Source organism: Macaca mulatta, chromosome 11 (assembly GCF_049350105.2).
Source record: "Macaca mulatta isolate MMU2019108-1 chromosome 11, T2T-MMU8v2.0, whole genome shotgun sequence".
NCBI classification, from domain to species: Eukaryota; Metazoa; Chordata; class Mammalia; order Primates; family Cercopithecidae; genus Macaca; species Macaca mulatta.
In genome coordinates this window covers 119,014,198-119,042,055 of record NC_133416.1, presented here as the reverse complement: position 1 = coordinate 119,042,055, position 27,858 = coordinate 119,014,198, and the positions used below count along the sequence as shown (strand labels likewise).

General features: G+C 45.0%; 3 protein-coding genes and 2 long non-coding RNA genes across 24 annotated transcripts in view; 1 reads left to right on the top strand and 4 right to left on the bottom strand.

Annotated features, from left to right (window-relative positions):
• MAPKAPK5 (MAPK activated protein kinase 5) overlaps positions 1–1,183 on the bottom strand; it is a 61,422-nt gene extending 60,239 nt beyond the window's left edge. For 6 of the 7 annotated variants that reach the window (XR_013400608.1, XR_013400610.1, XR_013400609.1 and 3 more), the window contains exon 1: positions 653–1,183. Coding sequence is in view for 4 of the 7 variants with exons in the window: in XM_077952928.1 (XP_077809054.1) it covers positions 653–688 (36 nt within the window). In the remaining 3 variants the exon portion in view is untranslated. 7 annotated transcript variants of the gene reach the window in all.
• LOC114670951 (putative uncharacterized protein encoded by MAPKAPK5-AS1) lies at positions 657–27,431 on the top strand. Of its 14 annotated transcripts, none has more exons than XM_077955231.1 (5): positions 657–2,083; positions 2,940–3,084; positions 19,048–19,194; positions 24,996–25,242; positions 26,953–27,431. In XM_077955231.1, the coding sequence occupies exon 1, from the start codon at positions 657–659 to the stop codon at positions 1,074–1,076; it is 420 nt and encodes a 139-aa protein (XP_077811357.1). In that variant the 3' UTR covers positions 1,077–2,083; positions 2,940–3,084; positions 19,048–19,194; positions 24,996–25,242; positions 26,953–27,431. The 14 variants fall into 14 exon arrangements, with proteins under 14 accessions (XP_077811357.1, XP_077811353.1, XP_077811355.1 ...); XM_077955227.1 differs by having other exon boundaries at positions 24,996–25,751; XM_077955229.1 differs by having other exon boundaries at positions 24,996–25,767.
• LOC114670950 (endogenous retrovirus group K member 25 Env polyprotein-like) lies at positions 4,227–7,544 on the bottom strand. The gene has a single exon (XM_028829908.2). The coding sequence runs from the start codon at positions 7,542–7,544 to the stop codon at positions 5,487–5,489; it is 2,058 nt and encodes a 685-aa protein (XP_028685741.2). The 3' UTR covers positions 4,227–5,486.
• LOC144333105 (uncharacterized) lies at positions 17,579–21,252 on the bottom strand. The gene is made up of 2 exons (XR_013401463.1): positions 18,366–21,252; positions 17,579–17,727 (listed from the first exon to the last, which is right to left on the bottom strand). It is a non-coding gene; the product is annotated as an uncharacterized LOC144333105 (long non-coding RNA).
• Positions 22,276–27,858, bottom strand: LOC144333093 (uncharacterized). The gene is made up of 2 exons (XR_013401450.1): positions 24,716–27,858; positions 22,276–23,248 (listed from the first exon to the last, which is right to left on the bottom strand). It is a non-coding gene; the product is annotated as an uncharacterized LOC144333093 (long non-coding RNA).

Sequence of the window (27,858 nt, the reverse complement as noted above, 5' to 3'; positions counted from 1 at the left end):
TTTTAGAAAACTTATTTTATTGTGTAATTTTCGAATACACATTTGCTTTTCTTTGGGTTTAAGCGCAGTTAAGTCACAGGAACTGTTAACTTTTCCTAAGTAAACTCAATGCTTCCTAGGAGAGAGAAGAGGAAAGAGAAATGGGGGAGAACACACGGAAAAGTGAGGACAACCTATTTGACAAAGGACAGGTTTTGTATGGCGAACCACCTTCTTCCGAAACTGCAGATTTCCAGAAGGTTGATTTCAAACAAATCGGGAGGGATGGATAAATTCCAACTCTCCAAGTGCTGTAGACCATCCGGAAGCAAATGCCGGCGGCCCTTGGGGAGTGATCGAAACGTGTAGTAGTAGCAGGGCTCTCTTCGTCCCATTCATTGACACTTGATAGTGTCTCCAGAACACTCACCTCCGTTCTAGCTGAGCACAAGTCACACTCACCAAGGAAGCTGGTGGGAGTCGGACACACACCCAGACGTACACCCACACCCTTGGCCCCAGGGCTGTAAAGCGCGATCCACGGAATCCAGAGGAGACCGAAACCCAGGAGTCGATGGAACCTCTCACTGCAAAATCTCCCCGCTTTCTGAGGCTGAAGCCGAGAAGAACGCCACAGGACAACGCAGGGGAAGAGGGGGCACCTCCCCCTTACCTTGATGGCTTTCTCCATGTCGCTCTCCTCCGACATACTCAGTGGGGCCCCCACAGCCGGGAGAGGCAGAGGCTGCGCAGCCGCCCTGTCCCCGCGTGGCCGAGGAAGCAAAGGGCTCGGCTCTCGGGCCCCTGGGCCTCGTGACGACGGGAGGCAGCCGCCCCTCGGGACCGGTGGGGATGAAGACCCCGGAGCCGGCTCTGCTTCGGCGGGCGGCTCTAGGCTGGCGGCAGCAGCAGCGGCGGAGGCGGCGGCCCCTGGGGACAAGTCTTTGTGCTGGGCCCCGCGCGGCCGCCTCCTAGCCTCATCCCCGGCTGGGGAGTCAGGCTCCCGGGGTAGGGCGAGGCGGGGAGGGCCTCCACCCGGGGCGCTGTGCAGGGGCCTCGTGGGGCCGCCGCTTAGACCCGGGCTCGCCAGGTCCTAAAGAGGAGCCTGCGCCTCCGCCTCCGCCGCCTGCACCGCCGCGAAGCCGAAGCCGAAGCAGAGCTCGGCGCCGCTGCTCCCGCCGCCGCCTCAGCGCCACACATCGCCGGGACACCCGCGCCGGGCAGCCCCGCCGGCCGCCCTCACGCACGCGCTGTGCTCCGCGGGAGCTCCGGGCCGCCCCTTTTGCCGCCCAGCTTCGTGACTCCACGGCCCCACGCGCCCCTTGCTGCCTTCAGCTGGGGTTTCCAAGCCGCCCCGAAGCCGCGCACCCGACTTGCAGGCGCCCGCCTGGGCCTCCCTAAGTAGCGCCGCTTACAGAACAGGCCCCTGGACCTTCCGCGGCGATGGCGCTGCGCTAATGACGTCATGGGTCCGAACTCGCGTGAGTGCGCGTGCGTTGGAGCCTCAGCGTTTATCTCCACTCTGCAGGGATTCACACCTGGGAAACGCTCTTCTGAGAGGATCCATGAAGGTCAACCCGGGAGAGAGAAGAGAGGACTGAAGCACCTAAAGTGTCCTGCCTTAAGGGAGCAGGATTGTGTAGAATATATAATAGCAGTAGCAGCGGTGTTTACGGAGCATTAACCTTACGTGGAGTTCTTTCCTACGTTACCTCCTTTCATCTTTACAAGGGAGCCATTTGGTGTTGTGAGGTATGGATGTTCCCATCCCTAATTTGCAGAATAGGTAACTGAGGCTCAAGAGAGCTAGTTTGCGCACAGCCGAGAAGTGGTCAAGTTAGAATGGGACCCCAGGTTTGTGCTCCCTACTCTCCACCGATAACCTATCAAAGGGCTTTGAAAGAGCTTTTGACTAATCGCCTCTCAATGGTTCTTCATTCACTTATTAATTGCACATCAGTATGTGCCAAATCTACTAGACATTGGAGAAACAGTAGGAACAAGACACGGTACCGGCACATGGATCTTTCAGGAAAAGGAAGTAGGTAATAAACAGGAAAAAGCCCGAGTCTGATGCTAAGAAGAACATAAACAGGATGCTGAGGTAAGAGAATAACGGGATGTGGAGACTGCTTCGTATTAGATTATTAAGGAAGGAATCTCAGGAGGTAACATTTAAGCTGAGACCCCTGAGGAATGAGAAGGGGCTGGCTATTGGAAATCCAAGGAAAGATTTCTGAGCAGATGGGTAAAAAATTTAAGGTGGAAATATGCTAAATATGTTCAAGGATCAGCAAGAAGGTCATTGTAGCTGGAGTAGATCGAGTAGGAGGAGACTGATAAAGGATGAGGCTGGAGGCCGGGCGCGGTGGGTCATGCCTGTAATCCCAGCACTTCAGGAGGCCAAGGTGGGCAGATCACTTGAAGTCAGGAGTTCGAGATCAGCCTAGCCAACATGGTGAAACTCCGTCTCTATTTCAAAAATATTTTTTAAAAAAGTATAAAAAGGATGAGGTTGGAGATGTGGGCAGTGGCTTCATCATATGTGGCCTTTGGGGGTCATAATCAGGACTTTGGATTTTATTCTAAGCTATTGTAAGGTTTTAAACTAAAGAGTGGTGTGATCAAATTTGTTTTAAAATATCACTCTGCTTTGTAAAAATGGAATATAGGAAAGCAAGAATGGAAACAGAGCTATTAGGCTATTGGAGAATAATGCAGTTGAGAGATTATTACACTGTCTGAACTAAGGAGGTGGCAGTAAAGGTGTAGAGAAGATGGATTTTTTTTTTTTTTTTTTTTTAATAGGGTCCCACTGGCTAGAGTGCAGTGGCATGATCACAGCTCACTGCAACCTAGACCTCCTGGGCTCAGGCAATCCTCCCACCTCAGCATCCTGAGTAGCTGGAACTACAGGGACATGCCACCACGCCTGGCTAATTTTTCGTATTTTTTTGTAGAGATGGAGTCTCTCCACATTGTCCAGGCTGCTCTCCAACTCCTGAGTTAAAGTGATCCACTTCCCTTGGCCTCCCAAAGTACTGGGATTACAGGCATGAGCCACTGGGCCTGGCTGAGAAGATGGATTTAAGACATGTTTCGGAGGTAACATTTTCAGGACTTCCTGAAGGATTAGATGTGGAAGGGGAGGATAAGAAACAGACCAAGGATAACTTTCACATGTATGCTTAAGCAACTGGATGGATAATGATGCCACTGAGTGAGTGAAAAACTTGATGGAAGTGGAAGATTCAGAGTTCATTTCTATCTAGGTTAATTTGAGACATACCAGAGCATAAGTAATTGAATATTGGAGTGGAGACTTAGTTGTCTACCAAATTATTATTTTCTTTGTTGGACATACACCTACACTGCATTATCAAAGTAAAATAAGTGTGGCTCTGTGCCTATGCTCTGCCCAGCAGAAAGCGAGCAGAAGAGGTGTGCACAGTTTCCAGGCCTGGCCCATACAGACCTCCAACAGGTGCTCCCCTGTGCTCTTACTCCTTCTGCCACCTGGAAGCAGATGGTGACCAGGCTCTGGAGAAGGCAAGGCCTGAAGATGAGAGATTCCTGAGTGGAGGAGAACTGTGCCTTACTGACCTAAATATCCACTCAGTATTGTTATGTGAGAATAAAGAAACTTAGGTTGACCTTTTACTTACTTTGAGTCTTTTGTTCTAGCAGCTTTGCCTATGCTACCTACTATGAATAAGAGCAATCATCCGGCAGTTAACTTCGGGAGAAAATTTTTAAATGACTTGAATTGACATCTGTAATAGGAAATATTCGTGCAAAAGTAATTGTGGTTTTTGCCATTTAAAAGTAATGGCAAAAACTGCAATCATTTTTGCACCAACCTATATAGAAGATGCCCGGGATTCATTCATTTCCTCCAGTAAGAATTTCTCTCTGCCAGGCTCTGTGTCTTGTAATACAGATGCAGAGATGATGTCATATAATAGAGATGCAGTGATGAAGAGACAAGGTCCCTGCCCTCAGGCAGCTTTTAGTCTAGCTGCTCAACTTACTTATTTGTACATGCTTTCCCACTACCTAGAAACTCTTCCCTCCTAACACACACACATACACACAAACACACACAAACACACACACACGCACACCCTAGTTTCTACTCATTCTTCAACCTTATTCTTGAAGGGGTGGCCTGCCCCTCCACACCTGTGGGTGTTTCTCGTTAAGTGGAACGAGAGACTTGAGAAAAGAAATAAGACACAGAGACAAAGTATAGAGAAAGAAAAGCGGGGCCCAGGGGACCGGCGCTCAGCTTACAGAGGACCCACGCCGGCTCCGGCCTCTGAGTTCCCTTAGTATTTATAATTATCTTTACCATCTTAAAGATAAGGGAGTGGCAGGACAATAGGATCATTTTTAGGGAGGAAATTAGCAGTAAGACATAAGAACAAGGATCTGTGACATGAATAAGTTTAAAGGAAAATCCTGTGCCTTGAGATAAACCTTTTAGCAACATTGTTTCATCCTATCACATGGGGATAAACCTTGGACAATACCTAGCTTTTCTAGGAACAAAGTCACACCCTGCACGCCCAAAATCCATTAAACCTTGAGTTACCACAGCACATGTCTCTTGCAAGGACAAGGTTGGGGGTAGGGTCACAGATTAACAGCATCTCAAATACAGAACAAAATGGAGTCTCTTATGTCTACTTCTTTCTATATAGACACAGTAACAGGCTGATCTCTTTCTTTTCCCCACATTTCCCCCTTTTCTTTTCAACCAAACCACCATTGTCATCATGACACCGAGATTACATACTTCACAAAGTAACAGAATATCACAAAGCAAGTGGAGGCAGGATGAGATCACAGGATGGTGTTAAAATTAAAATTTTTGGGCATGCATAGTCATGGATAACATCTTATCAGAAAACAGGGTTTGAGAGCAGACAACCTGCCTGACCAAAATTTATTAGGTGGGAATTTCCTCGTCCTAATAAGCCTGGGAGCGCTACAGGAGGCCGGGGCTTATTTCATCCCTTCGGCTTCAACCGTAAAAGGCGGCACGCCTCCAAGGGGGTCGTTTATAGGCCTACCCTCAGAGCGCATTCTCTTTCTCAGGGGTGTTCCTTGCTGAGAAAAAGAATTCAGCGATATTTCTCCTATTTGCATAATGAAAAGAGAAGCAATATGGCTCTGTTCCGTCCGGCTCACCGGCGGCCAGTTCAAGGTTGCCTCCCTTGTTCCCTGAACATTGCTGTTATCTTATTCTTTTTCCAAGATGCCCAGATTTCATATTATTCAAACACACATGCTCCACAAACAATTTGTGCAGTTAAGGCAATCATCACAGGGTCCTGAGGTGACATATATCCTCCTCAGTTTACAAAGAAGATGATAGAATTAAAAGATTAAAGTAAAGACAGACATAAGAAATTACAAAAGTATTAATTTTGGAGAACTAATAAATGTCCATGAAATCTTCACATTTTATGTTTTTCTGCCGTGGCTTCAGCCAGTCCCTGTGTTCAAGGTCCCTGACTTCCCGCAACGTTCTCCCTCCCTTTTCCTCTATATAAATGTGCCATGGCGATGAAGGCTTGTTCGTTCTCTCGATTTTGACGCAGGATTCTTCGACTGGTCCAGCACACTAAAAACAAGCCGATTAAACAGAGACACATAATTCCAAAATTTATTGCAGTAGAGTTTCCAATAGACTTAATCCAAGTCGTGGGGTTTAATTCATAAAGATTTTTTGCCACTTGATCTAATGCCTCAGCTCCAGGCACAATATTTAAGTGGCTTTGAGAGGCTTCAAAAATTTGTTCTTTTAATTTAGAAATGTCTAAAGTGAGATTATCTTCTCTTCCCTGTAGATGGCATCTAACCATGTCCCAGTGATGCTTAGACTCATTATAAACTTGGGGTGTAATACAAAAATCTGACGTATTCCAGTCACACTGTAACTGGAAACGATGTTCCAAGCTCATGAGTCTATCTCCCATCCAAATGACGGTTTGTCTAAGATCATTAATTTGATTTGCCAATTTTTGATCGATACCAGATTGTGAATTCCACAACCTTGTGGAATTCTTTTGCCAATTGTCAACAAAGCTTACTGTCTGAACAGAAGAGTGCAATGCAACTCCTGCCACAGTGGCTGTAGCTGTGACTGCAATTAATCCCATAATCACTGCAATTAAAGTAAAAATGAATCTTTTAGATCTACTTAAAATGCCTTTTAATACTTCAGTCAAAATATGGATGGATGGTGAGGCCTCCCATGGTCGGTCCATGGACACAGGGATCCACACGCCTTCTCTTGCTCTCACCAGCAGAATACGGTGCTGCCAATCAAAAGTTGAATCAATGCAAGTAAACAATCTGCAATTTTCACAAGTTATAGTTTGGGAGTCTGGTTTAATAACTATATTTCCTATGACTAACATATAAGGGGGCTTTACACAACTTTGTAAAGGAACTGTTAGACTGGAATTTAGGTTGATAGAGTAAAATGGCTTATAATCTCTTGTTTCTATAGTTTGATTTCTAGACCAAATTCTAAGGCGGTATGAAGCCACAGTAAGTCTCCATAATTCTGGATGTTCAGGACCAAAAACGGGACTTATCATTTTTGGTCTTGGAGTAGAGATTCCCTTTTCTTCCCATATCCAAGGGTAGCAAGACTGTAATTTTTTGTGCTTATGTTTATCTAAATTTTCCGTTAAATCACTATCAACAGTTGGACTCACTAGTGCACTGGGACAGAATTGAGTTTGTCCTGTGCAATTGTGGTAGAATTGACCTCTAGGTGCCCAATCTATAACTGTTCCGAATGTATTGTTTTGTAATATCACTGCACTATCGGCCACACGTTCTTCCCAAACTAAATCTTTTGATTCTCTGGAAATCTCTTTGGGGCAAGGTTTCCCTTTTGGCCTAAATTTTGATGATCTTTGATAAGAAAAGTCTTGTAAATAGTTTACCTGTGGTTTGAGTGACATTCCGCTTACCATGTGATAAGTAAATCTACTGGTGGGACTGACAGTAGGTACTTCTACCAACCAATTTTGAATAGCAGGCATTAAACATCCTGGTGCTCTCCCTAGGCAAATAGGAGGATAACGATACCCAATGGAAATATTTATCATCATTCCTTCTTCCTCCGGTTTGGCAGGGCAACGATCATCTGTGGGACCAGGTACCCACACACTATTATTAACATATACTTCAATAGGATTATCCATCCATGTAACTGCCCGAATTAAGGGCGGGAAAGGCACATAGGCCCAGTAGGTATAATTAGCTGCAGCTGCTCCTGCAGGCATGGGGAGACTTACCACCATTGATACAATCATTAAAGCTGTAAGCAGCATTTTTTCTGGGGTTTGTGTCACCTTTGTGCTAGCTAGGCTTTTTCCAGCTAACGGTGTCAGCTTCTTTAACTGTGCCCAGGTCGGCAGCTCCGCCTTCTTGGTGCGTGGTGACTTCATCTGTTCTTCTGATATCATCACTTGGTTCATCATGCGAGTCAATGGTGCTCGATTGCGGTGTTTCTGTCTCCGTGGAGGCGCTTTTCTTTGCATCTCCGATGGGTTCATTGTAGAACTTCAAATGTTTAGTGGGTATCCAAACAGGAAGCTGATTTGCTCCTGGTGAAACACAAGCAAAACCTCTTCCCCAGGTTATCACCTTCCCTATTTCCCATGTCTTATTTTTGTTGTCTTTCCACCAAATCAGTTTTCCTTCATGTGGACTGTTCTTTTTACCAGTAAGATGTTGTTCTGCAGAAGTAGTAGTCTGATTTCTATAAATGTTTAAAAAATTTAAAGTATAGAGTGCTAGATTAAGCTGCATCTGAGGAGTGGTATACTCCTTACTGTCTCCCCCTTTTTTTTGTTTAACTAACTGAGTTTTGAGTGTTCTATTAGTTCTTTCAACTATGGCCTGTCCTTGGGAATTATAAGGAATTCCTGTTGTATGTGTAATATTCCACTGATTTAAGAATTTTTGGAAAGCTTTACTACAATAACCTGGTCCATTGTCAGTTTTAATTTTTTTTGGAACTCCCATTACAGCAAAACAAGATAATAAATGTTTTTTAACATGGGAAGTACTTTCTCCTGTCTGGCATGTTGCCCATATGAAATGTGAATAAGTATCAACTGTTACATGAACATATGATAATTTTCCAAATGAAGGTACATGGGTAACATCCATTTGCCATAATGCATTAGGACACAGACCTCTGGGATTCACTCCTGCCTCTTGAGTGAGTAGGTGTAGTACTTGACACTGGGTGCAATGTTGTACAATATCTTTTGCCTGTTTCCATGTGACATCAAATTTGTTTTTTAACCCTGCTGCATTTACATGAGTCAAAGCATGAAGTTCTTGTGCTTTTATGAATGCAGAGGATACCAGTAAGTCAGCTTGTTCCTTTGCTATAGTTAAAGGTCCTGGCAAATTAGTGTGTGCTCGAATATGAGTAATATAAAATGGGAAATTTCTTTTTCTTACAGTTTGTTGTAATAAATTAAACAACTGCTTTAACTGATCATCCATGCTGTATTTAATTAGAGCTGTCTCAACATCCCTTGTAGCCTGTACTACATATGCAGAATCTGATATAATATTAACAGGTTGATTAAAATCTTGTAACACTGTAATGACTGCAACCAACTCTGCTCTTTGAGCTGATTGATACTGAGTTTTGATTACTCGCTCTTTTGGTCCTGTGTAAGCCGCTTTTCCATTGCTGGAACCATCAGTAAATACTGTCAGAGCATTTTCTAAAGGCTCATGTCTGGTAATTTTAGGTAAAATCCAAGTAGTCAATTTTAAAAACTGGAAGATTTTTGTTTTTGGGTAATGATTATCAATAACTCCCACAAAATTAGCAAGGCCAATCTGCCATGCACCAGAATTGATAAAGGCTTGCCTAACTTGTTCCTTGGTTAAAGGAACAACTATTTTGTCTGGGTCATTACCACACAATTTTATTATCCGTAATCTTGCCTGACCAATTAATGTAGCTATTTGATCCAAGTACAATGTAAAAGTCTTAATTGTACTGTGAGAAAGAAATGACCACTCCACAAGATCAGTGTTTTGAATAATGATGCCTGTTGGAGAATGTGTAGTAGCAAAAATCAAAAGTTGGAGTGGGGCTAAAGGATCTATCCTATTTATTTGCGCTGACTGAATTTTTTCTTCCACTAATTTAATTTCTTTTGTTGCCTCTGGGGTTAATATTCTTTTACTATTTAAGTCTGGATCTCCTCTTAGGATAGAGAACAAATTTGACATGGCATAAGTAGGAATGCCTAGAGTTGGCCGAATCCAATTAATATCGCCTAACAATTTTTGAAAGTCATTTAATGTTTTTAAAGTATCTTTTCTTATTTCTATTTTTTGTGGCTTAATTTTTCTATTTTCTATCTGCATCCCTAAATAATGAAAAGGAGCAGAGGTTTGGATCTTATCCGATGCTATTGTTAGTCCTGCGTTGGCAACCTCTGCTTGCAGAAATGTGTAACAGTCAATTAATTTTTCTCTTGTTTCTGCAGCACATAAAATATCATCAATATAGTGAATGATATAACAATCTGAAAATTTGTCTCTAACTGGTTGAAGGACTTGACCTACGAAAGTTTGACAAATAGTTGGACTATTAAGCATTCCCTGAGGTAGTACTTTCCACTGGAACCTGGTGGCTGGTTCTTTATTATTTATGGCTGGTATAGTAAAGGCAAATTTTTCACAATCTTGCTCTGCCAGAGGAATGGTAAAAAAGCAATCCTTAAGATCAATTATAATTAAAGGCCAACAGTGCTCCAATTTTGACCTATTCCTAATAGTTGATCTGCATCTATGTCAATTGGAGGATTGGCAGTCCTATTTTTTCGGACCTGTACTTGTGCCCCATCAATCCACCAAGTCTTAAATTGTAAAAATTGAGAGGGTGAGAGTGAGGATTTTGCCAGAATCTCCCAATCATAAGGAATGAGTCTATGTCCATGAGCAATGGAATCTAATAATGTTCTCATGTAAGGAGAGTTGGGTCCATACTGTTTTACTCCTTCTTTCATTTCTTTTAGCATTTTTATAGAAAAAGACTTATATCTGGCTTCAGCTACGGGAAGCTCTCCCTCTTGGGCCCCTTCTCCAGGTGGTCTTGCTTCTAATATTACTGGGAATTGCCACGCCTCAATATCTCCATGTTTTCTTGCCTCATCAATAATTTTATGTAACGCACTACCCTGTGTACTAGGCAGTGCTGTAGGATTAAGTCTCATGGTGGGCGGTTGAGGATATGGTACCCTACCCTGTGGCGCTGGAAATGTTCCTGGCTGTCCACACAGATTTTCTGGGGGCAACCGATACCGCAGTTCGGCTGGCAGCCAGTATTGATAGGCTACTGGCGGCTGGGTCTTATCTTCTACCGGCTGATATTGTGGACACTGCATTTGGAATGGCATTGCCATGACAGAAACTCTATCTTTTTCTATTTGATCTTCTTTTGGAGTTTGTACTTGTTTAACCTGCATTTGAGGTTGTAAAGTTACAGGCATTTGAGCTGCTGGAAGAGCAGTTGGCCATCGTGGTTTAGACTCTGATGGCTCTGCTAATTCTGGATTTTTTTCTTCTAATTTTAACGTTTCAGGATATACTACCTCCTGTAATTGATTATCGTCAACATTTTGCGTTGACCGAGCCATAGCCGGCTCTGATACACATTCACAGTGTGAACTTTCCTTTCCTTTCCGGGATTCTATCCCTGCCTCTTTTTCACAATCTACTGCACAGCTTTTAGGGACATCAGAAATTGGAACGCTATCTTCTTCTGTTTGAAATGGTTCTAAAGCTACTTTAATAATGACCCAATCATTCCATACTGTGAGCGGAATGATTTTACCTTCCCTACTTGCTTGTTTTAATTCTTTGCCAATTTTTTCCCAGTCTTTTAGATCTAAAGTTCCCTGTTCTGGAAACCATGGACAAAACTGCTCTATTGTTTGAAATAGTGTAATTAGATTTTTGGTAGAGACTTTAACTCCCCCTCTTTTTAAGAGAATTTTAATAAAGCTGCGATAAGAGGCATATTTACTCTTAGTTTGCCCCATTGTTACCCTAGGTTCTTCCGAGCGCACAAGCTTACCGCAAGGCTGACTGTAGACGTACTCGGGGGTCTCTCGTCGACTTGTCCTCAATGACCACGCTCCAGCGTACCTTCACCTTAGAGAAAAGCTTCCACGTTGGGCACCAGATGAAGGGGTGGCCTGCCCCTCCACACCTGTGGGTGTTTCTCGTTAGGTGGAACGAGAGACTTGAGAAAAGAAATAAGACACAGAGACAAAGTATAGAGAAAGAAAAGCGGGGCCCAGGGGACCGGCGCTCAGCTTACAGAGGACCCACGCCGGCACCGGCCTCTGAGTTCCCTTAGTATTTATAGATAATTATCTTTACCATCTTAAAGATAAGGGAGTGGCAGGACAATAGGATCGTTTTTAGGGAGGAAATTAGCAGTAAGACATAAGAACAAGGATCTGTGACATGAATAAGTTTAAAGGAAAATCCTGTGCCTTGAGATAAACCTTTTAGCAACATTGTTTCATCCTATCACATGGGGATAAACCTTGGACAATACCTAGCTTTTCTAGGAACAAAGTCACACCCTGCACGCCCCAAATCCATTAAACCTTGAGTTACCACAGCACATGTCTCTTGCAAGGACAAGGTTGGGGGTAGGGTCACAGATTAACAGCATCTCAAATACAGAACAAAATGGAGTCTCTTATGTCTACTTCTTTCTATATAGACACAGTAACAGGCTGATCTCTTTCTTTTCCCCACAATTCTTCTTTGAGGTGGAGCCTTGCTGTGTCCCCTAGGCTGGAGTGCAAGGGCGCAATCTCAGCTCACTGCAGCTTCCGCCTCCTGAGTTCAAGTGATTCTCCTGCCTCAGCCTCCCAAGTAGCTGAGATTACAGGTGCCTGCCACCACACCCGACTAATTTTTGTATTTTTAGTAGAGACAGGGTTTCACCATGTTGGCCAGGCTGGTCTCGAACTCCTGACCTTAGGTGATCCGCCCACCTCAGCCTCCCAAAGTGCTGGGATTACAGGCATGAGCCACCACACCTGGTCAATTCTTGATAATGTTTTTTCAGAAAGACATGCCTTGCCCATACCCTCCTTTCCTAATCTAAATCAGATGTTCCTATTATCCTGTAACTAAATAGTCTCAACAAGGGAAAGAATCTTTTTTGTCTTATTGGTCATATGTCCCTAATACCCAATCCATTGTAGGTACTTAATAAATTTATCCGTTGAAGGAATCAATGAATGGAGAAGGCAGAACCCTGAAGAAAGCGGTTTCTTCCAATGAAATTCCTCTATTGTTTGCTGGTGAGGCTGCCCTGGTTCACAGCCTTCAGTGATGCTCACCTCCTGGTACTTATGATCTTATGTAGTCCTCTCACCCTGCATGTGGGCTGGATCAAGTGGTTTGCTTCCAGTGAACGGGATGTCATGTTCAAGATTAGGTTACAGAAACACACTGGCTTCCAATGGGGCCCTCTCTGACTCTTACTCATTTGCTCTTAGGGAAGCTGGCTCACTTGGTTCCTAAAGCTGCTGTAATAAGGTATCACAAATTGGGTGGCTTAAAACAACAGAAGTTGATCCTCACAGCTCCAGATGCTAGAAGTCTGTAATGAATGTGTCAGCAGAGGCCAGGCACTGTGGCTCACTCCTTTACTCCCAGCACTTTGGGAATCCAAAGCAGGCAGATCACTTGATGACAGGAGTTCGAGACCAGCCTGGCCAACATGGTGAAACCCCGTCTCTACTAAAAATACAAAAAAAAATTTGCCAGTGGTGGTGGTGGGCACCTGTAATCCCAGCTACTCTGGAATCTGAGCCAGGAGAATCACCTGAACCAGGAAGGCAGAGAGGTTGCAGTGAGCTGAAATTGTACCTGTGCACTCCAGTCTGGGCAACAGAGCAAGACTCTATCTCAAAAAAAAAAAGTGGCCAGGCACAGTGGCTTATGGCCAAGGTGGGCAGATCACGAGGACAGGAGATTGAGACCATCTCGGCTAACACGGTGAAACCCCATTTCTACCAAAAATACAAAAAAGTAGCCAGGCGTAGTGGCGGGCACCTGTAGTCCCAGCTACTCGGGAGGCTGAGGCAGGAGAATGGCGTGTTCCCAGGAGGCAGAGCTTGCAGTGAGTCAAGATCACGCCACTGCACTCCAGCCTGGGTGACAGTGTGAGACTGTCTCAAAAAAAAAGTCAACAAAGCCATGTTCCCTCTGAAGGCTACAGGGAAGGCTCCTTCCTTCCGGTGGCTTTGGACAGTCCTTGGCATTCTTTGGCTGTATCACTCCAGGCTGTGCCTCTGTCTTCACATGGCCTTCCCTGTGTGTCTCTCTGTGTACTCTCTTATTAAAACAGTCGTTGGATTTAGGGTCCAACATCATCCAGCATGATCTCATCTTAATTACATCTGCAAAGACCCTATTTCCAAATAAGGTCACATTCTGAACTTCTGTGCAAACATGAATTTGGGGGCAACATACTATTCAGTCCATTAGAGACATGTCAAGGAACTAACGTCTCTTACCAGCTGCCAGTGAGTACCTAAGGACTACCAACACATACATGAGCTTGGACAGGATACTCACCAAATTGAGCCTTTAGCTGACAGCATCCTCAGCCCACAACATGATCGTGGCCCTGTGAGAGTCTCTATGCCAGGCACACCCAGCCAAGCCATACCCAAATTCCCGTCCCACAGAAACAGATTTTTTTTTTTTTTTTTTGAGACGGAGTCTCGCTCTGTCGCCCAGGCTGGAGTGCAGTGGCCGGATCCCAGCTCACTGCAAGCTCTGCCTCCCGAGTTTACGCCATTCTCCTGCCCCAGCCTCCCAAGTAGCTGGGACTACAGGCTCCGCCACCTCGCCTGGCTAGTTTTCTGTGTTTTTTAATAGAGACGGGGTTTCACTGTGTTAGCCAGGATGGTCTCGATCTCCTGACCTCGTGATCCGCCCGTCTCAGCCTCCCAAAGTGCTTGGATTACAGGCTTGAGCCACCGTGCCCGGCCAGAAACAGATTTTTTAATGTTGTTTTAAAGTACTAAATTTGGCCGGGCACGGTCGTTCACACCTGTAATCCCAGCACTTTGGGAGGCCGAGGCGGGTGGATCACTTGAGGCCAGGAGTTCAAGACCAGCCTGACCAACATGGTGAAACCCCATCTCTACTAAAAGTACAAAAATTAGCCGGGTGTGATGGCGCCTGCCTGTAATCCCAGCTACTCAGGAGGCTGAGGCAGGAGAATGACGAACCCGGGAAGCAGAGGTTGCAGTGAGCCAAGATCATACCACTGCACTCCAGTCTGGGCAATAGAGCAAGACTATCTCCAAAAAATTTTTAAAAATTAAAAATAAATAAGGTTGGGCATGGTGGCTCATGCCTGTAATCCTAGCACTTTGGGAGGCCAAGATGGGCGGATCACGAGGTAAGGAGTTCAAGACCCGCCTGGCCAACATGGTGAAACCCCGTCTCTATTAAAAATACAAAAAATTATTCAGGCATGGTAGTGCATGCCCGTAATCCTAGCTACTGGGGAGGCTGAGGCAGGAGAATTGCTTGAACTTGGGAGGCGGAGGTTGCAGTGAGCCGAGATCGTGCCATTGCACTCCAGCCTGGGTGACAGGGTAAGACTCTGTCTCAAAAAAAAAAAAAAAAAAAAAAAGGATCAATGTGGGATACAGGCTGGGTGTGGTGGCTCATGCCTGTAATCCCAGCACGTTGGGAGGCTGAGGCAGGCGGATCACTTGAGGTCAGGAGTTTGAGATCAGCTTGGCCAAAATGGAGAAACCCTGACTCTACTAGAAATACAAAAATGAGCTGAGTGTGGTGCCATGCACCTATCATCAAAATAAATAAGCAGGTTCTGATTCCTTAGCTGTGGGGTGGTGCCTGGGTTTCTGCATTGCTAAGAAGCTGCCCAGTGATGTAGATGCTGCTGCTCGGTCCAGGACCATACTTTGAGGAGCGGGTGTTGACACCTCCACAGTGCCTGTCACTCAACAGCCCCTACTTACAGGATGGGCCTTGCTTCATGTGGGTGCCATGTGACTCCATCCCCTGGCCACAGCTGACTGGCCCAGGAATGGCCATCTGACCCAAGCTGGGCCCTTCAGAGGATCCTGGGAAGTGAGACTGGAACATTAAGCCAGTTGTGGGTGGCTGTGGACACGGAGAGGTTGTTTTGTCCCAGGCTGAGGCAGTCCTTGTCTGCCTCAGGAAATGGAAGTGGTGAGGCTGTGGAGAGGCCAGAAGGAGCAGCCTCCCAGCTCAGAGAGATTTGGCCCTGCCTCCCATTCCTCACTGCACTAACTGTCCCATGTCCTTTCCAGGTGTACCCCTATTGCCTGATGGTTGTGTTACCAGTGGAGGGTGTCCAGGTTCTTGGCGTCTTGAACAAAAAATTGGACAAAACGCACAAAGCAAGGAAAGAAATGAAGAAAATTATTGAAAATGAAAATATACCCCACAGTGTGGGAACAGGCTGAGCATAGGGGCTCAAAGACCCCATTATAGAATTTTGGGGGGTTTAAATACCCTGTAGAAGTTTCCATCAGTTCCTTGGTATATGTCCTACATAAATGAAGAAGATGAAGTAAAGCTACAAAGTCATTTACTCGGTGTACGCCATATGTAAATAAAGAGGATGAAGCAAAGTTACAAGGTCATTTACTCGGTGTATGCCCTATGTAAAAGAAGAGAACAGGCCGGGCGCGGTGGCTCATGCATGTAATCCCAGCACTTTGGGAGGCCAAGGCAGGTGGATCACAAGGTCAGGAGATCAAGACCATCCTGGTTAACGTGGTGAAAACCCATCTACTAAAAATACAAAAAGAAATTAGCCGGGTGTGGTGGCAGGCACCTGTAGTCCCAGCTACTCGGGAGGCTGAGGCAGGAGAATGGTGTGAACCCATGAGGCAGAGCTTGCAGTGAGCCGAGATCGTGCCACTGCACTCCAGCCTGAGTGACAGAGCGAGACTCCATCTCAAAAAAAAAAAAAAAAAGTAAAGAGAATGAAATAAAGGTACAAAGTCATTTACTTGGTGTGTGCCCTGTGTAAATGGAGAGGATATTTCCTGTCATAGCTGAAGTGTGAATTGGGCTTATGTTCCCTGCCTCCAGACCCTATTTTCATGGCTCAGTTGGAGTGATCTCTGATCCCTCTAAATGCTGCCGAGCAGTCACCAGTTTTTCTCAGGCCATCTTCGTTGGTTGAAGTTCACAACAGTGCTCTTCCCTAACTTCACACGCTTGCCCAATTGTGTTCTTGGATTAAGTTCTTAGTCGTGAATGCCTGCCAGAAAGGTTGTGCCTTCTGGGCACCTTGGCTCACACCTGTAATCTCGGCACTCTGGGAGGCCAGGAGTTCAAGACCAGCCTGAGCAACATAGCAAGACCTTATCTCAATAAAATAAATAAAAAGGCTGGGCATGGTGGCTCACACCTGTAATCCCAGCACTTTGGGAGGCCGAGGCAGGCGGATCACCTGAGGTCAGGAGTTTGAGACCAGCCTCGCCAACATGGAGAAACCCCGTCTCTACTAAAAATACAAAAATTAGCTGGGCATGGTGGTGCACGCCTGCAGTCCCAGCTACTCAGCAGGCTGAGGCAGGAGAATCGTTTGAACCTGGGAGGCAGAGGTTGCAGTGAGCCAAGATCATGCAAGTGCACTCTAGCTGGGGCAACAAGAGGGAAAATCTGTATCAAAAAAAAAAAGAAAGAAAGAAAGAAAATAAATAATAAAATTCAAAAATAATAATATAAATGATAATACTAAAGGTTGTATCAAGTTATGTTTTCGTAGTAGTATGAAAGCATGCCAAGGTCTCTGACCTGTTTCTGTTCCTCAAATATAGCAAAACTGGACAGTCTATGAATGGAAAGTTCTAGCATCTGCTGACCTGACTCAGCTCAAATCCTTCAGACCTCTGAGCTGGAAGGGGCCCAGAGGTCTCCAAGGCCAGCCTCACCTCAGGTGCAGCATCCATGCTGGGGCTCTGCGGGCTGGCTGGAGCACTCAGTGTTTGCTAACTGGCTCCTGTCTCCCCTCTCAGAGCTCACAGAGTAAGTATCATCCCTCTCCTGGGACAGCTTTTTAGGTATCTCACATGGTGTACATTTCCTTAAAAATTTTGTTAACTCTGGGAAACAATGCATAACATAAAATGTACCAGCCTAACCATTTCTTTTTTCTTTGAGATGGAGTCTCGCTCTGTCACCTAGGCTGGTGTGCAATGGCGCTATCTTGGCTCACTGCAACCTCCGCCTCCCGGGTTCAAGCAATTCTCCTGCCTCAGCCTCCCAACTAGCTGGAATTACAGGCACCTGCCACCATGCCCGAGTAATTTTTTTGTATTTTTAATACAGATGGGGTTTCACCATGTTGACCAGGCTGGTCTCAAACTCCTGACCTCACGTGATCCACCTGCCTCAGCCTCCCAAATTACTGGGATTACAGGCATTAGCCACTATGCCCAGCTTTATCCTAACGATTTCTAAGAGTACAGTTCAGTAACGTGAAGTATATCCATCCACACTGTTGCACAGCCGGTCTCCAGAACTTTTTCATGTTGCAGAACTGAAACTCTATACCCACTGAACAACAACTCCACATGGTAGCTTTGTGAAGCTGCTGAGGAGGCACTATTCCAAAGAATTTTAATATCTCGGCTGGGCGCGGTGGCTCAAGCCTGTAATCCCAGCACTTTGGGAGGCCGAGACGGGCGGATCACGAGGTCAGGAGATCGAGACCATCCTGGCTAACACGGTGAAACCCCGTCTCTACTAAAAAATACAAAAAACTAGCCGGGCGAGGTGGCGGGCGCCTGTAGTCCCAGCTACTCGGGAGGCTGAGGCAGGAGAATGGCGTAAACCCGGGAGGCGGAGCTTGCAGTGAGCTGAGATCCGGCCACTGCACTCCAGCCTGGGCGACAGAGCGAGACTCCGTCTCAAAAAAAAAAAAAAAAGAAAAAAGAATTTTAATATCTCATTTCACAATGATTATTCTTACTTTACAGCTGAAAAAAAAAAAAAGACAGTGTGTTAGTCTGTTTTGCATTGCTATAAAAGAATACCTGAGGCTGGGTAATTTTTTTTTTTTTCGACACGGGGTCTGGCTCTGTTGCCCAGGCTGGAGTGCAGTGGCATGATCTTGGCCCACTGCAACCTTTGCTTCCTGGGTTCAAGCGATTCTTGTGCCTCAGCCTCCTGGGTAGCTGGGATTACAGGCATGCCCTACCATGCCTGGCTAATTTTTGTATTTTTATTAGAGATGCGGTTACACCATGTTGGTCAGGCTGGTCTCGAACTCTTGACCTCAGTAATCCACCTACCTCGGCCTCCCAAAGTGCTGGGATTACAGGCATGAGCCACTGTGCCCAGCCATGAAGCTGAGTAATTTATAAAGAAAAGAGATTGATTTGGCTCATGGTTCTGCAGGCTGTACAAGCACAGTGCTAGCATCTGTTCTGCTTCTGGTGAACCCTCAGGAAGCTTAGAAATCCTGGCAGAAGGCAAAGGGGGAGCCGGCATATCCCATGGCGACAGACAGCAAGAGAGATGCCAGGCTCCTTTTCGTAGAGAGCTGAATGCCCATGGGTTGTGACCAACTCAGCATTCCACTGAGGCTATATGCTCAAACAGCAAACTGTTTATCATGAATGCAGAATGTGGGCAAACTTGCTTCTGCTCCAGCCACCAGAAGGTTTGCTGAGGGCAATCAATCCCTGGCGCTGTGCACCTTGAGGTTATCTACTGGGACATCTAGAGCCTACTGTTCAAATAATGCAGTCTTGTGAGCCTGCTGTAAATCAAGCTGCTGACCGACAACCACCCCACCCCCCTTCTCCCTGTCTCCTTTACCCAATAAATATGAAGGGCTCTAAAGCTCAGGGCCCTTGTTCATCAAAAGCAAGGAGCCCCCTGACCCCTTCTTCCAAATATGCTCTTTTGTCTTTATCTTTATTCTCACATTCGTCCCACTTTGTTCAGTCCACCAAGGTCCATTCACGCATCAAAGTGGCACCCCAGAACAGGAACTCCGAGGACATGAACGAAGAAGTTCTGCTGGAGCAGAGAAGCTGAAGTTGACAAGACGAATGGGGACCCTGGAATGAGTCTGCTGGCAGCTGATATAAGGTCAGTGCCCTAAAGAGGTACTGATCAGTGCCCTAAAGAGGTACCAGGAGCAATATAAGGTCAGTGCTCTCTTAAAGAAGTACTGGGAATGGGAAGTTTTCTGAATCAGGTAACATGGGGCAGAATTTTTCTGTTGAAAAAAAAATAAGTGCAGTTGTTTAAAGTTTTGTTGAAACAATCTGGTGCTCAGGTTAATCCTCAGACATTAGTGAAGATGCTGCAGGAGGTTATTATGCATAACCCATGGTTTCCACAGGCAGGCACTCTTGATGTAGAAAATTGGCAAAGAGCAGGAAAAGAATTAAAACAGGCTCATCAAAAAGGTCTTAAAGTTGATTCTTCTGCTTTCTCCACTTGGAGTTTAGTTCGTACTTTCCTGCCATTATCTCCTTCTTATTCTGCTGGACAGCAGGAGTCACGTTCTGAGTCTAAAAATCTGAAAGAGTGTTATCCCACCCACAGCACCAATTGAAAATAAAACACAAGAGAGGGAGGATAAAAATTGGCCTATACTGCCCCCTCCAGTTGCAGAAATATCTGTACCGCTTCCTTCAGTAGCAGAAATAGAGACCTCAGTACAAAGAATTTTACGCTCTGCTGCCATAGCTGGGGAGCCCTTAGGACGTTGCACGTTTCCTATTTCCATAAGGCCTGATCCAAACAATCCACAGCAGTTTATTCATGAACAAACCCCACTAGAGTTTACGTTGTTGAAGGAATTAAAAACCAGTGTAATTAATAATGGGGTACAGAGCCCATTCACCTTAGGATTGTTAGAAACTGTATTTGGTGCTATGCGCCTTCTACCCTTTGATGTAAAACATTTGGCCCGCACTTGTTTGTCTGCTAGTGCATACCTGACATGGAATTTAAATTGGCAAGAAATGTGTGCAGACCAGGCTAGACAGAATCATGCTGCTGGACACGGAGACATTACAGAGGATATGCTGTTAGGTAATGGCCCTTATTCAGACCTGGAACTTCAAATGACACTTCCAGATGCTGCTTATCAGCAGTGTGCACAGGCCGCTAAACATGCCTGGGTCACAATTCCAGAAGAGGGAGTCCCAGTACAATCCTTTTTATATATCATGCAAGGGTCGCAGGAGCCCTATGTGCAATTTCTTGCAAGATTACAAGCATCAGATTCCTCATACCGCTGCTACAGAAATGTTAACCTTAACTTTAGCTTTTGAGAATGCAAACGCAGATTGTAAATGTGCACTGGCACCTGTGAGGTGTACAAAACTTGAGAAATTTTCTCAGAACTTGTCAGGATGTAGGAACTGAGCTCCATCGCTCTGCAATTTTAGCTCAAGCAACGGCTAATTTAGTAGTTGACAAATCTAAAAGGAGCCAAGGGTCAAACCCTAAAGTGGGAAAATGTTATAACTGTGGAAAAACTGGACATTTTAAAAAGGAATGCCTTATAATGCGGTGCCCCCCCATCCCCCCCAGCAGAAAAAACGCCAGTACTCTGTCCTCGCTGAAACAAAGGAAATCACTGGGCTATTCAATGCCGCTCAAAATTTCATCAAAACGGTACCCCCGTCAGGAAACGAGAAGGGGGCCTGGACCCAGGCCCCTCAAACAATGAGGGCATTCCCAGTTCAGACTACAACCCCACTTCAGGGGTGGGTCCCAGGAGGAACATTGATTCCCTCATCCCAGGAACACCAGGAAGTGCAGGATTAGATCTTCCAGTCAGAGAAAGAATTACATTAGTTGGTGGAGGCCCCAACTGGCATTTGGGGACCTTTACCAGCAGGATACATGAGACTAATTTTAGGCAAAAACTGCCTTAACTTGCAAGGCATCACTGTAGTCCCAGGAGTAGTTGACTCTGACTATGAAGGAGAAATTCAAGTAGTTTTACTGTCACAAGATCTTTGGGTTTTGGAACCGGGAGAATATATTGCTCAATTATTGCTTATTCCCTGCAAATTATACTCTTCTCCACGAAAGGAGAAACGAGGAAATAAAGGGTTTGGGAGCACAACTACATGAGAAATCTATCACAACCTATAGCCTCTAATAGGCCCACCTGTGTAGTACAAAGGAAAGGAAAGAAATTGTATGGGCTTATGGACACCGGAGCTGATGTGTCAGTAATATCCAGTAAGGACTGGCCCCCAGCATGGCCTCTCAGACTAACCTCTACATCCCTAGTGGGAGTAGGAGCAGCTAAAAGTGTTCAACAGAGTGCTGAGATTTTACCTTGTCTTGGTCCGGAGGGACAGTCATGTACTTTCCAGCCTTATGTTGCAAATACAGCTATCGATTTATGGGGTCAAGACTTACTTACAGCATGGGATATGAGACTTACAAGTGAAAACTTTGATAACCCAGGATTTAAAATGTTGAAGGACATGGGATATCAGAGTGGAAAAGGTTTAGGGAAATTCCTACAAGGAAACCCTAACCCGGTATGTATAACTGGAAAAACAGTTAGCAAAGGGCTAGGATGTCAGGATTTCTGATGGGGATCATTAATATTTCTCCTCCACCCACTGCCTTACCATTAGAATGGCTTTGTGACAAACCTGTGTGGGTGGATCAATGGCCCCTAACACAGGAGATGCTAGATCAACTTCATCTGTTGGTAAAAGAACAATTGAACGCAGGACATACAGAGAAGTCAGCCCCTGGAATTCACCGGTATTTGTTATTCCAAAACAGTCCAGAAGATGGTAACTACTGCATGATTTGAGAGCTATTAGTGCACAAATTAAACCGATGGGTGCCTTACAGCAAGGTTTACCTTCCCCAGCAGCCATTCCAAGAGACTGGCCTCTTGTAGTAATAGATCTTAAGGATTGTTTCTTTACTATACCATTACACGAGAAGGATAAGCCTAGATTTGCCTTCTCTGTGCCTTCTATTAATTATAGAGAACCTGTTTCTCACTATCCATGGAAAGTTTTACCTCAAGGCATGCTTAACAGTCCTACATTATGTCAGCACTTTGTGGGAAGAGCATTAAAGGAGCCTTGAAATATGTTTCCCACTGTGTATATCATTCATTTTATGCATGATACTCTTTTGGCCGCTCCTACAGATCAAATTTTACATCAGTTATTCAGAGAAACAAAACAGGCTTTAATTAAAAGGAATCTCAAAATTGCTCCAGAGAAAGCACAAACAACATCCCCATACCAATATGTAGGAACTATTGTTATGGAGAGGAGTGTACGGCCTCAGAAAGTAGTTCTCCGTAAAGTCAGGTTACAGACTTTAAATGATTTTCAATAATTATTAGGAGATATTAATTGGTTGTGATCAATGCTAAGTACTGCAACTTACCAACTTACACACCTTTATCAAACCTTGCAAGGAGATTCTTCCTTAAATTCCCCACAGCAATTGATCAAAGAGGCAGAAGTGGAGTGACGACTTGTAGAGCAGACGCAAGGGCAATGATATGCCTCACGGCTACAACCACAAAAACCTTTGCTTTTGTTTTTCCTATCCCTCACTCTCCAACAGGACTTTTAGGCCAGTGCTTAGACAAATCTGTAACAGTAATAGAATGGCTCTTTCTACCTAATCAAACAGTCAAAACCTTGCAATAAAAAACCTTTCTTTAATTACACAAATTGTGACTGTCCGGGCAGGCATAGGTCAAAGATGCTTATGGGATATGATCCAGATAAAATTATTGTTCTTTTAGACTCTCAGCAACAGTCTGGAGCTTGGGAAATGTCGACTGCCTGGCAAATCACTTTTGCAGACTTTGTGGGTGCAATAGACAACCACTATCCCTCAGACAAAATTTTGCAGTTTTATAAAGTCCATTCTTTCATTCTTCCTGTGATTACTTACCACAAGCCTATTTCAGGTGTCCAGACTTCGTTTACTGATGGCTCTTCTAAAGGTCATGCAGCTATTTATGGACCTAAACATACTCAAACAATAATGACCTCTGGGGTTTCAGCTCAAGGCTCAGAGTTAATTGCAGTCATTCAGGTTTTACAGCTCACAGCTGCAGATCCTATCAACATTGTCTGTGATTCAACTTATTTATTTATTTCTTTTTTTGAGACGGTATCTTGCTCTGTCGCCCAGGCCAGAGTGCAGTCTCCCGGGTTCAAGCACTTCTCCTGCCTCAGCCTCCCGAGTAGCTGGGACTACAGGCGCCCGCCACCACACCCGGCTCATTTTTTGTATTTTTTTTTTAGTAGAGACAGGGTATCACCATGTTAGCCAGGATGGTCTCGATCTCCTGACCTCATGATCCGCCTGCCTCGGCCTCCCAAAGTCCTGGGATTACAGGCGTGAGCCACCAGGCCCTGCCCGATTCAACTTATGTTGTAAGTGTAGCCAGTTGCATAGAAACTGCTACAATTAAAAATACACTAGACCCAGAACTGCTTAATTTGTTACTAAGACTTCAACAAACTATTTGCTCTCCTGCGGCTCCTTTTCATATTTCTCATATTCGCTCTCACACACAACTTCCTGGGCCACTACCTCTAGGTAATGATAGAGCAGATAAACTGATTAGCTCTGTGTTTCAGCAAGCTCAAGCCTCTCATGCACGACTGCACCAAAATACTTCCGCCCTACTCGCGTGTTCCATTTGTCTCGCAGCCAAGCTAGGGCTATAGTACAAGCCTGTCCTACTTCCCAGCATGTCCCTGGAGCCACACCTGTGGAAGATTGTAACCCACGAAGTTTGGCTCCAGATGAAATCTGGCAAATGGATGTTACACATATAGCAGCCTTTAGTAAACTTAGCTATGTTCATGTGACTATAGACACTTATTCTCATATGCAGCATGCTACATGCCAAACAGGTGAGACAGCTGGTCATGTATGGCAACATTGTCTGTCATCATTTGCTCATATGGGGATACCTAAATAATTAAAAACTGACAATGGACCCGCTTATACTAGTCATGCTTTTCAAAATTCTTACAGCTTTAGGCTATAACCCATAAAATAGGAATTCCTTATAATCCTAGAGGACAAGGAATTATAGAGTGGGCACATCAAACATTACAACGCAAGTTGAAAAAACAGAAAGGGGCTGGGTGCGGTGGCTCTCTACTAAAAATACAAACATTAGCTGCGCATGGTAGCGCGTGCCTGTAGTCCCAGCTACTTGCGAGGCTGAGGCAGGAGAATCACTTGAACCTGGGAGGTGGAGGTTGCAGTGAGCCGAGATCCCACCATTGCACTCTAGCCTGGTGACAGAGCAAGACTCCATCTCAAAAAAAAAAAAAAAAAAAAAAAAAAAAAAAAGGGGCCGGGCGCGGTGGCTCAAGCCTGTAATCCCAGCACTTTGGGAGGCCGAGACGGGTGGATCACGAGGTCAGGAGATCGAGACCATCCTGGCTAACACGGTGAAACCCCATCTCTACTAAAAAAATACAAAAAAATAGCCGGGCGAGGTGGTGGGCGCCTGTAGTCCCAGCTACTCGGGAGGCTGAGGCAGGAGAATGGCGTGAACCCGGGAGGCGGAGCTTGCAGTGAGCTGAGATCCGGCCACTGCACTCCAGCCTGGGCGACAGAGCGAGACTCCGTCTCAAAAAAAAAAAAAAAAAAAAAAAGGGAAAAACAGAAAGGAGGGATAGAAGACCAGTTACCACCTCAAACAAAACTATACTTAGCCTTATTTACTTTAAATTTTTTGACTCCTGATATGGATGGTAAGACTATAGCAGAAATACATTGGCAAGTGTTAGAGGAAAAGAGAAAAGTTTATCTGAAAGTGTTAAGGAAATCCCCAGAAAAAGGACAATGGAAAGGTCTGGTGGATTCACTGACGTGGGGATGACAGTATGCTTGTGTTTTTACAGGAGATGGACAAGCCGTGTGTGTGGGTGCCCTCAAGGTGCATGCGACCATGGAACAGGAGACTAGAGGAACCCAGGGTGGCCAACTATGGGCCCGGTCCCTCTGGTACAAGCCATGAGCCAGCTGAGCCTGAGTGCAAAGATGGAGAGAAGGCCGACCGGAGTCATGAGAACCTCAACCCCCATAACCCGGGGGCAACTCAAGAATACCCCGCAGGAAGCTGAGAAACTACTGGAGCATCAAGGCCAGGCAAAAACCCCTGATTCCATGTTATTGGCCATATTAGCCATAATGTCCTGTGCGGTGTTTACCCTGTGCAGAGGCAAAAATATATTGGGCATATGTTCTCAATCTACCAGTAGTGCAACCTATACTTTGGAGTGACACTCCTCCTGAGATTTATTATGATCAGGGAGTGTGGGCTCCAGGACCCCTGACTCCCCCGACATAGAATAGTTGGGCTCTCAGAACAACGTCATTAATTATAGCGCCCCACTAGAAGGACTCCCTTTATCACTACAAAGACGTCACTCAACCATAGCTGTCTTATAATTCAAGCTCAAGAAAGGTTGAGTCATTATGGTAAAGTCATGTACCTATTAAGTCTTGGTTCTATTAATGTAACTGGTGTGCTAACCAACCATTCCCGGCCCAATCACCCTAATTGTGCTGACTGTATGGAATGGATTCCCTTTGATAGTTCCTACCCACCTCCATGGACCCAGTATCTCGGCCCACTGGCTAGAAAACAATCTATGGTAAGTTGGAGACATTGTGGATTGGGGACCTAAAGGTCAACTATATGGAAAACATGAAAATCAGAAATCATGGCACAAACTTCGCTGGCATGGGGTGGCAAGCTTTTAATGCTGCTTCTTTATACCGTACCGGGATCCAATCCCAGTCTGCCACCCGGATTGCTTGGCATGGAGCAGGCTTTAGCCTGCCTTTTCCTCAGTGGCATTATCTAGGGAGGAAAGGACCAATCCAAGAGACATTATGGAAGGCAGCACTCCCATTTATGAATGCCAGCATCTGGGATGGGATACTATCCAATAATAGCAATAGTAAGCAACACAGTCTTAATGTTACGTTTGTAAAGAATATCACCACTCGATTTATAGTTTGTGTTTTTAATCCTTATGTCTTTTTGGCAGCTAAGAAGGACCAGCTCCAGGTAAACGATACCCAGTTGACCTGTAAATCTTGCCAGTTATATCACTGCATTAATCATAGCACATTGCACACACATAATATCTCTACTTTGATTATTCTGGGTTGCATCCCTGGGCTATGGATTCCTGTTCATCTGTCTGAGCCTTGGGCTACCACCCCTGCTTTGCACTTCATGAAACAACTTTTAACTCATCTTACTCATTGTATCCATAAAGCCTTAGGCATCATAATTTTTGCTATTGTTTCCTTGGTCACATTAATAACTTCTGTTGTGATGTCCTCTGTAACTTTGCATAGTTCTATTCAAACAACTCAGTATGTGGAAAACTGGATGCGTATGGCCAACCAAGTATGGCTACTTCACAATAAAATTAACACTGAGTTACAAACTGAAGTAGCAATGTTGAAATCCATGGTTCTATGGTTAGAAGAACAAGTACAAAGCTTGCAATTGCAACAGCAATTGCACCATCATTTTAATCACACTCATATTTGTGTAAACAACTTAGAATATAACCAAAGTGAGTATCCATGGAACCTTGTGAAAGCCCATTTGCAGAGAGCTTGCACATCCAACATCACCTTTGATATTGGTCAATTACAAAACAAAATTCTTGATTTAAATAAACAAACTCAAGAGTTTCAGCCTTCTTTAGAAGACTGGACCGAATTCTAGCAAGGCCTGGAGAGCCTCAACCCTTGGACCTATCTAAAGCACCTCATTAACATCTTATATGTAGTCCTTGCAATAATGTTGTTTTTTTCTCTGTCTTCTGTTCACAGTCTGTAAAATTGGATGGACCGCCAATCAGAAAATGAGAGCTGCCCAGCCTGGCCTTACATTCTTTCAATTAATTCATAAACAGAAAGGGGGAAATGTAGAGAGCCGAATGCCCATGGGTCGTCACCAACTCAGCATTCCACTGAGGCTATATGATCAAAGAGCAAACTGTTTATCATGAATGCAGAATGTGGGCAAACTCACTTCTGCTTTAGCCGCCAGAAGGTTTGCTGAGGGCAATCACTCCCTGGTGCTGTGCACCTTGAGGTTATCTACTGGGACATCTAGAGCCTACTGTTCAAAGAATGCAGTCTTGCGAGCCTGCTATGACTCAGGCTGCTGACCAACAACCACCCTCTCTTCTCCCTATCTCCTTTACCCAATAAATACAAAGGGCTCTAAAGCTCAGGGCCCTTGGTCACTAGAAGCAAGGAGCCTCCTGGCCCCTTCTTCCAAATATACTCTTTGGTCTTTATCTTTATTCCTGTGTTCATCCCCCTTTGTTCAGTCCAACAGAGATTAGGTCCACACCAGCTCTTGCGTGAACTCATTACCATGGGGGAGGACACCAAGCCATTCATGAGGGATCCACCCCCATGATCCTAACACCTCACACCTTGCCCCACCTCCAACACTGAATATTACATTTTAACATGAGATTTTGAGGGGATACATATCCAAACTGTATCAGAGAGGTTACTTCAAATGTTCAGGTGCATGACATTTTGATATAGCTTTAAAAATAAGCTATTAGGTCTGTGCACAGCGTCTCATGCCTGTAATCCTAGCACTTGAGAGGCCAAGCCAGCAGGATGACTTGAGGCCAGGAGTTCGAGATCAGCCTGAGCAACATAGCAAGACCCCATCTCTCTCTCTCTCAAGAAAAAAAAAAAAAGAAAAAAAAAATA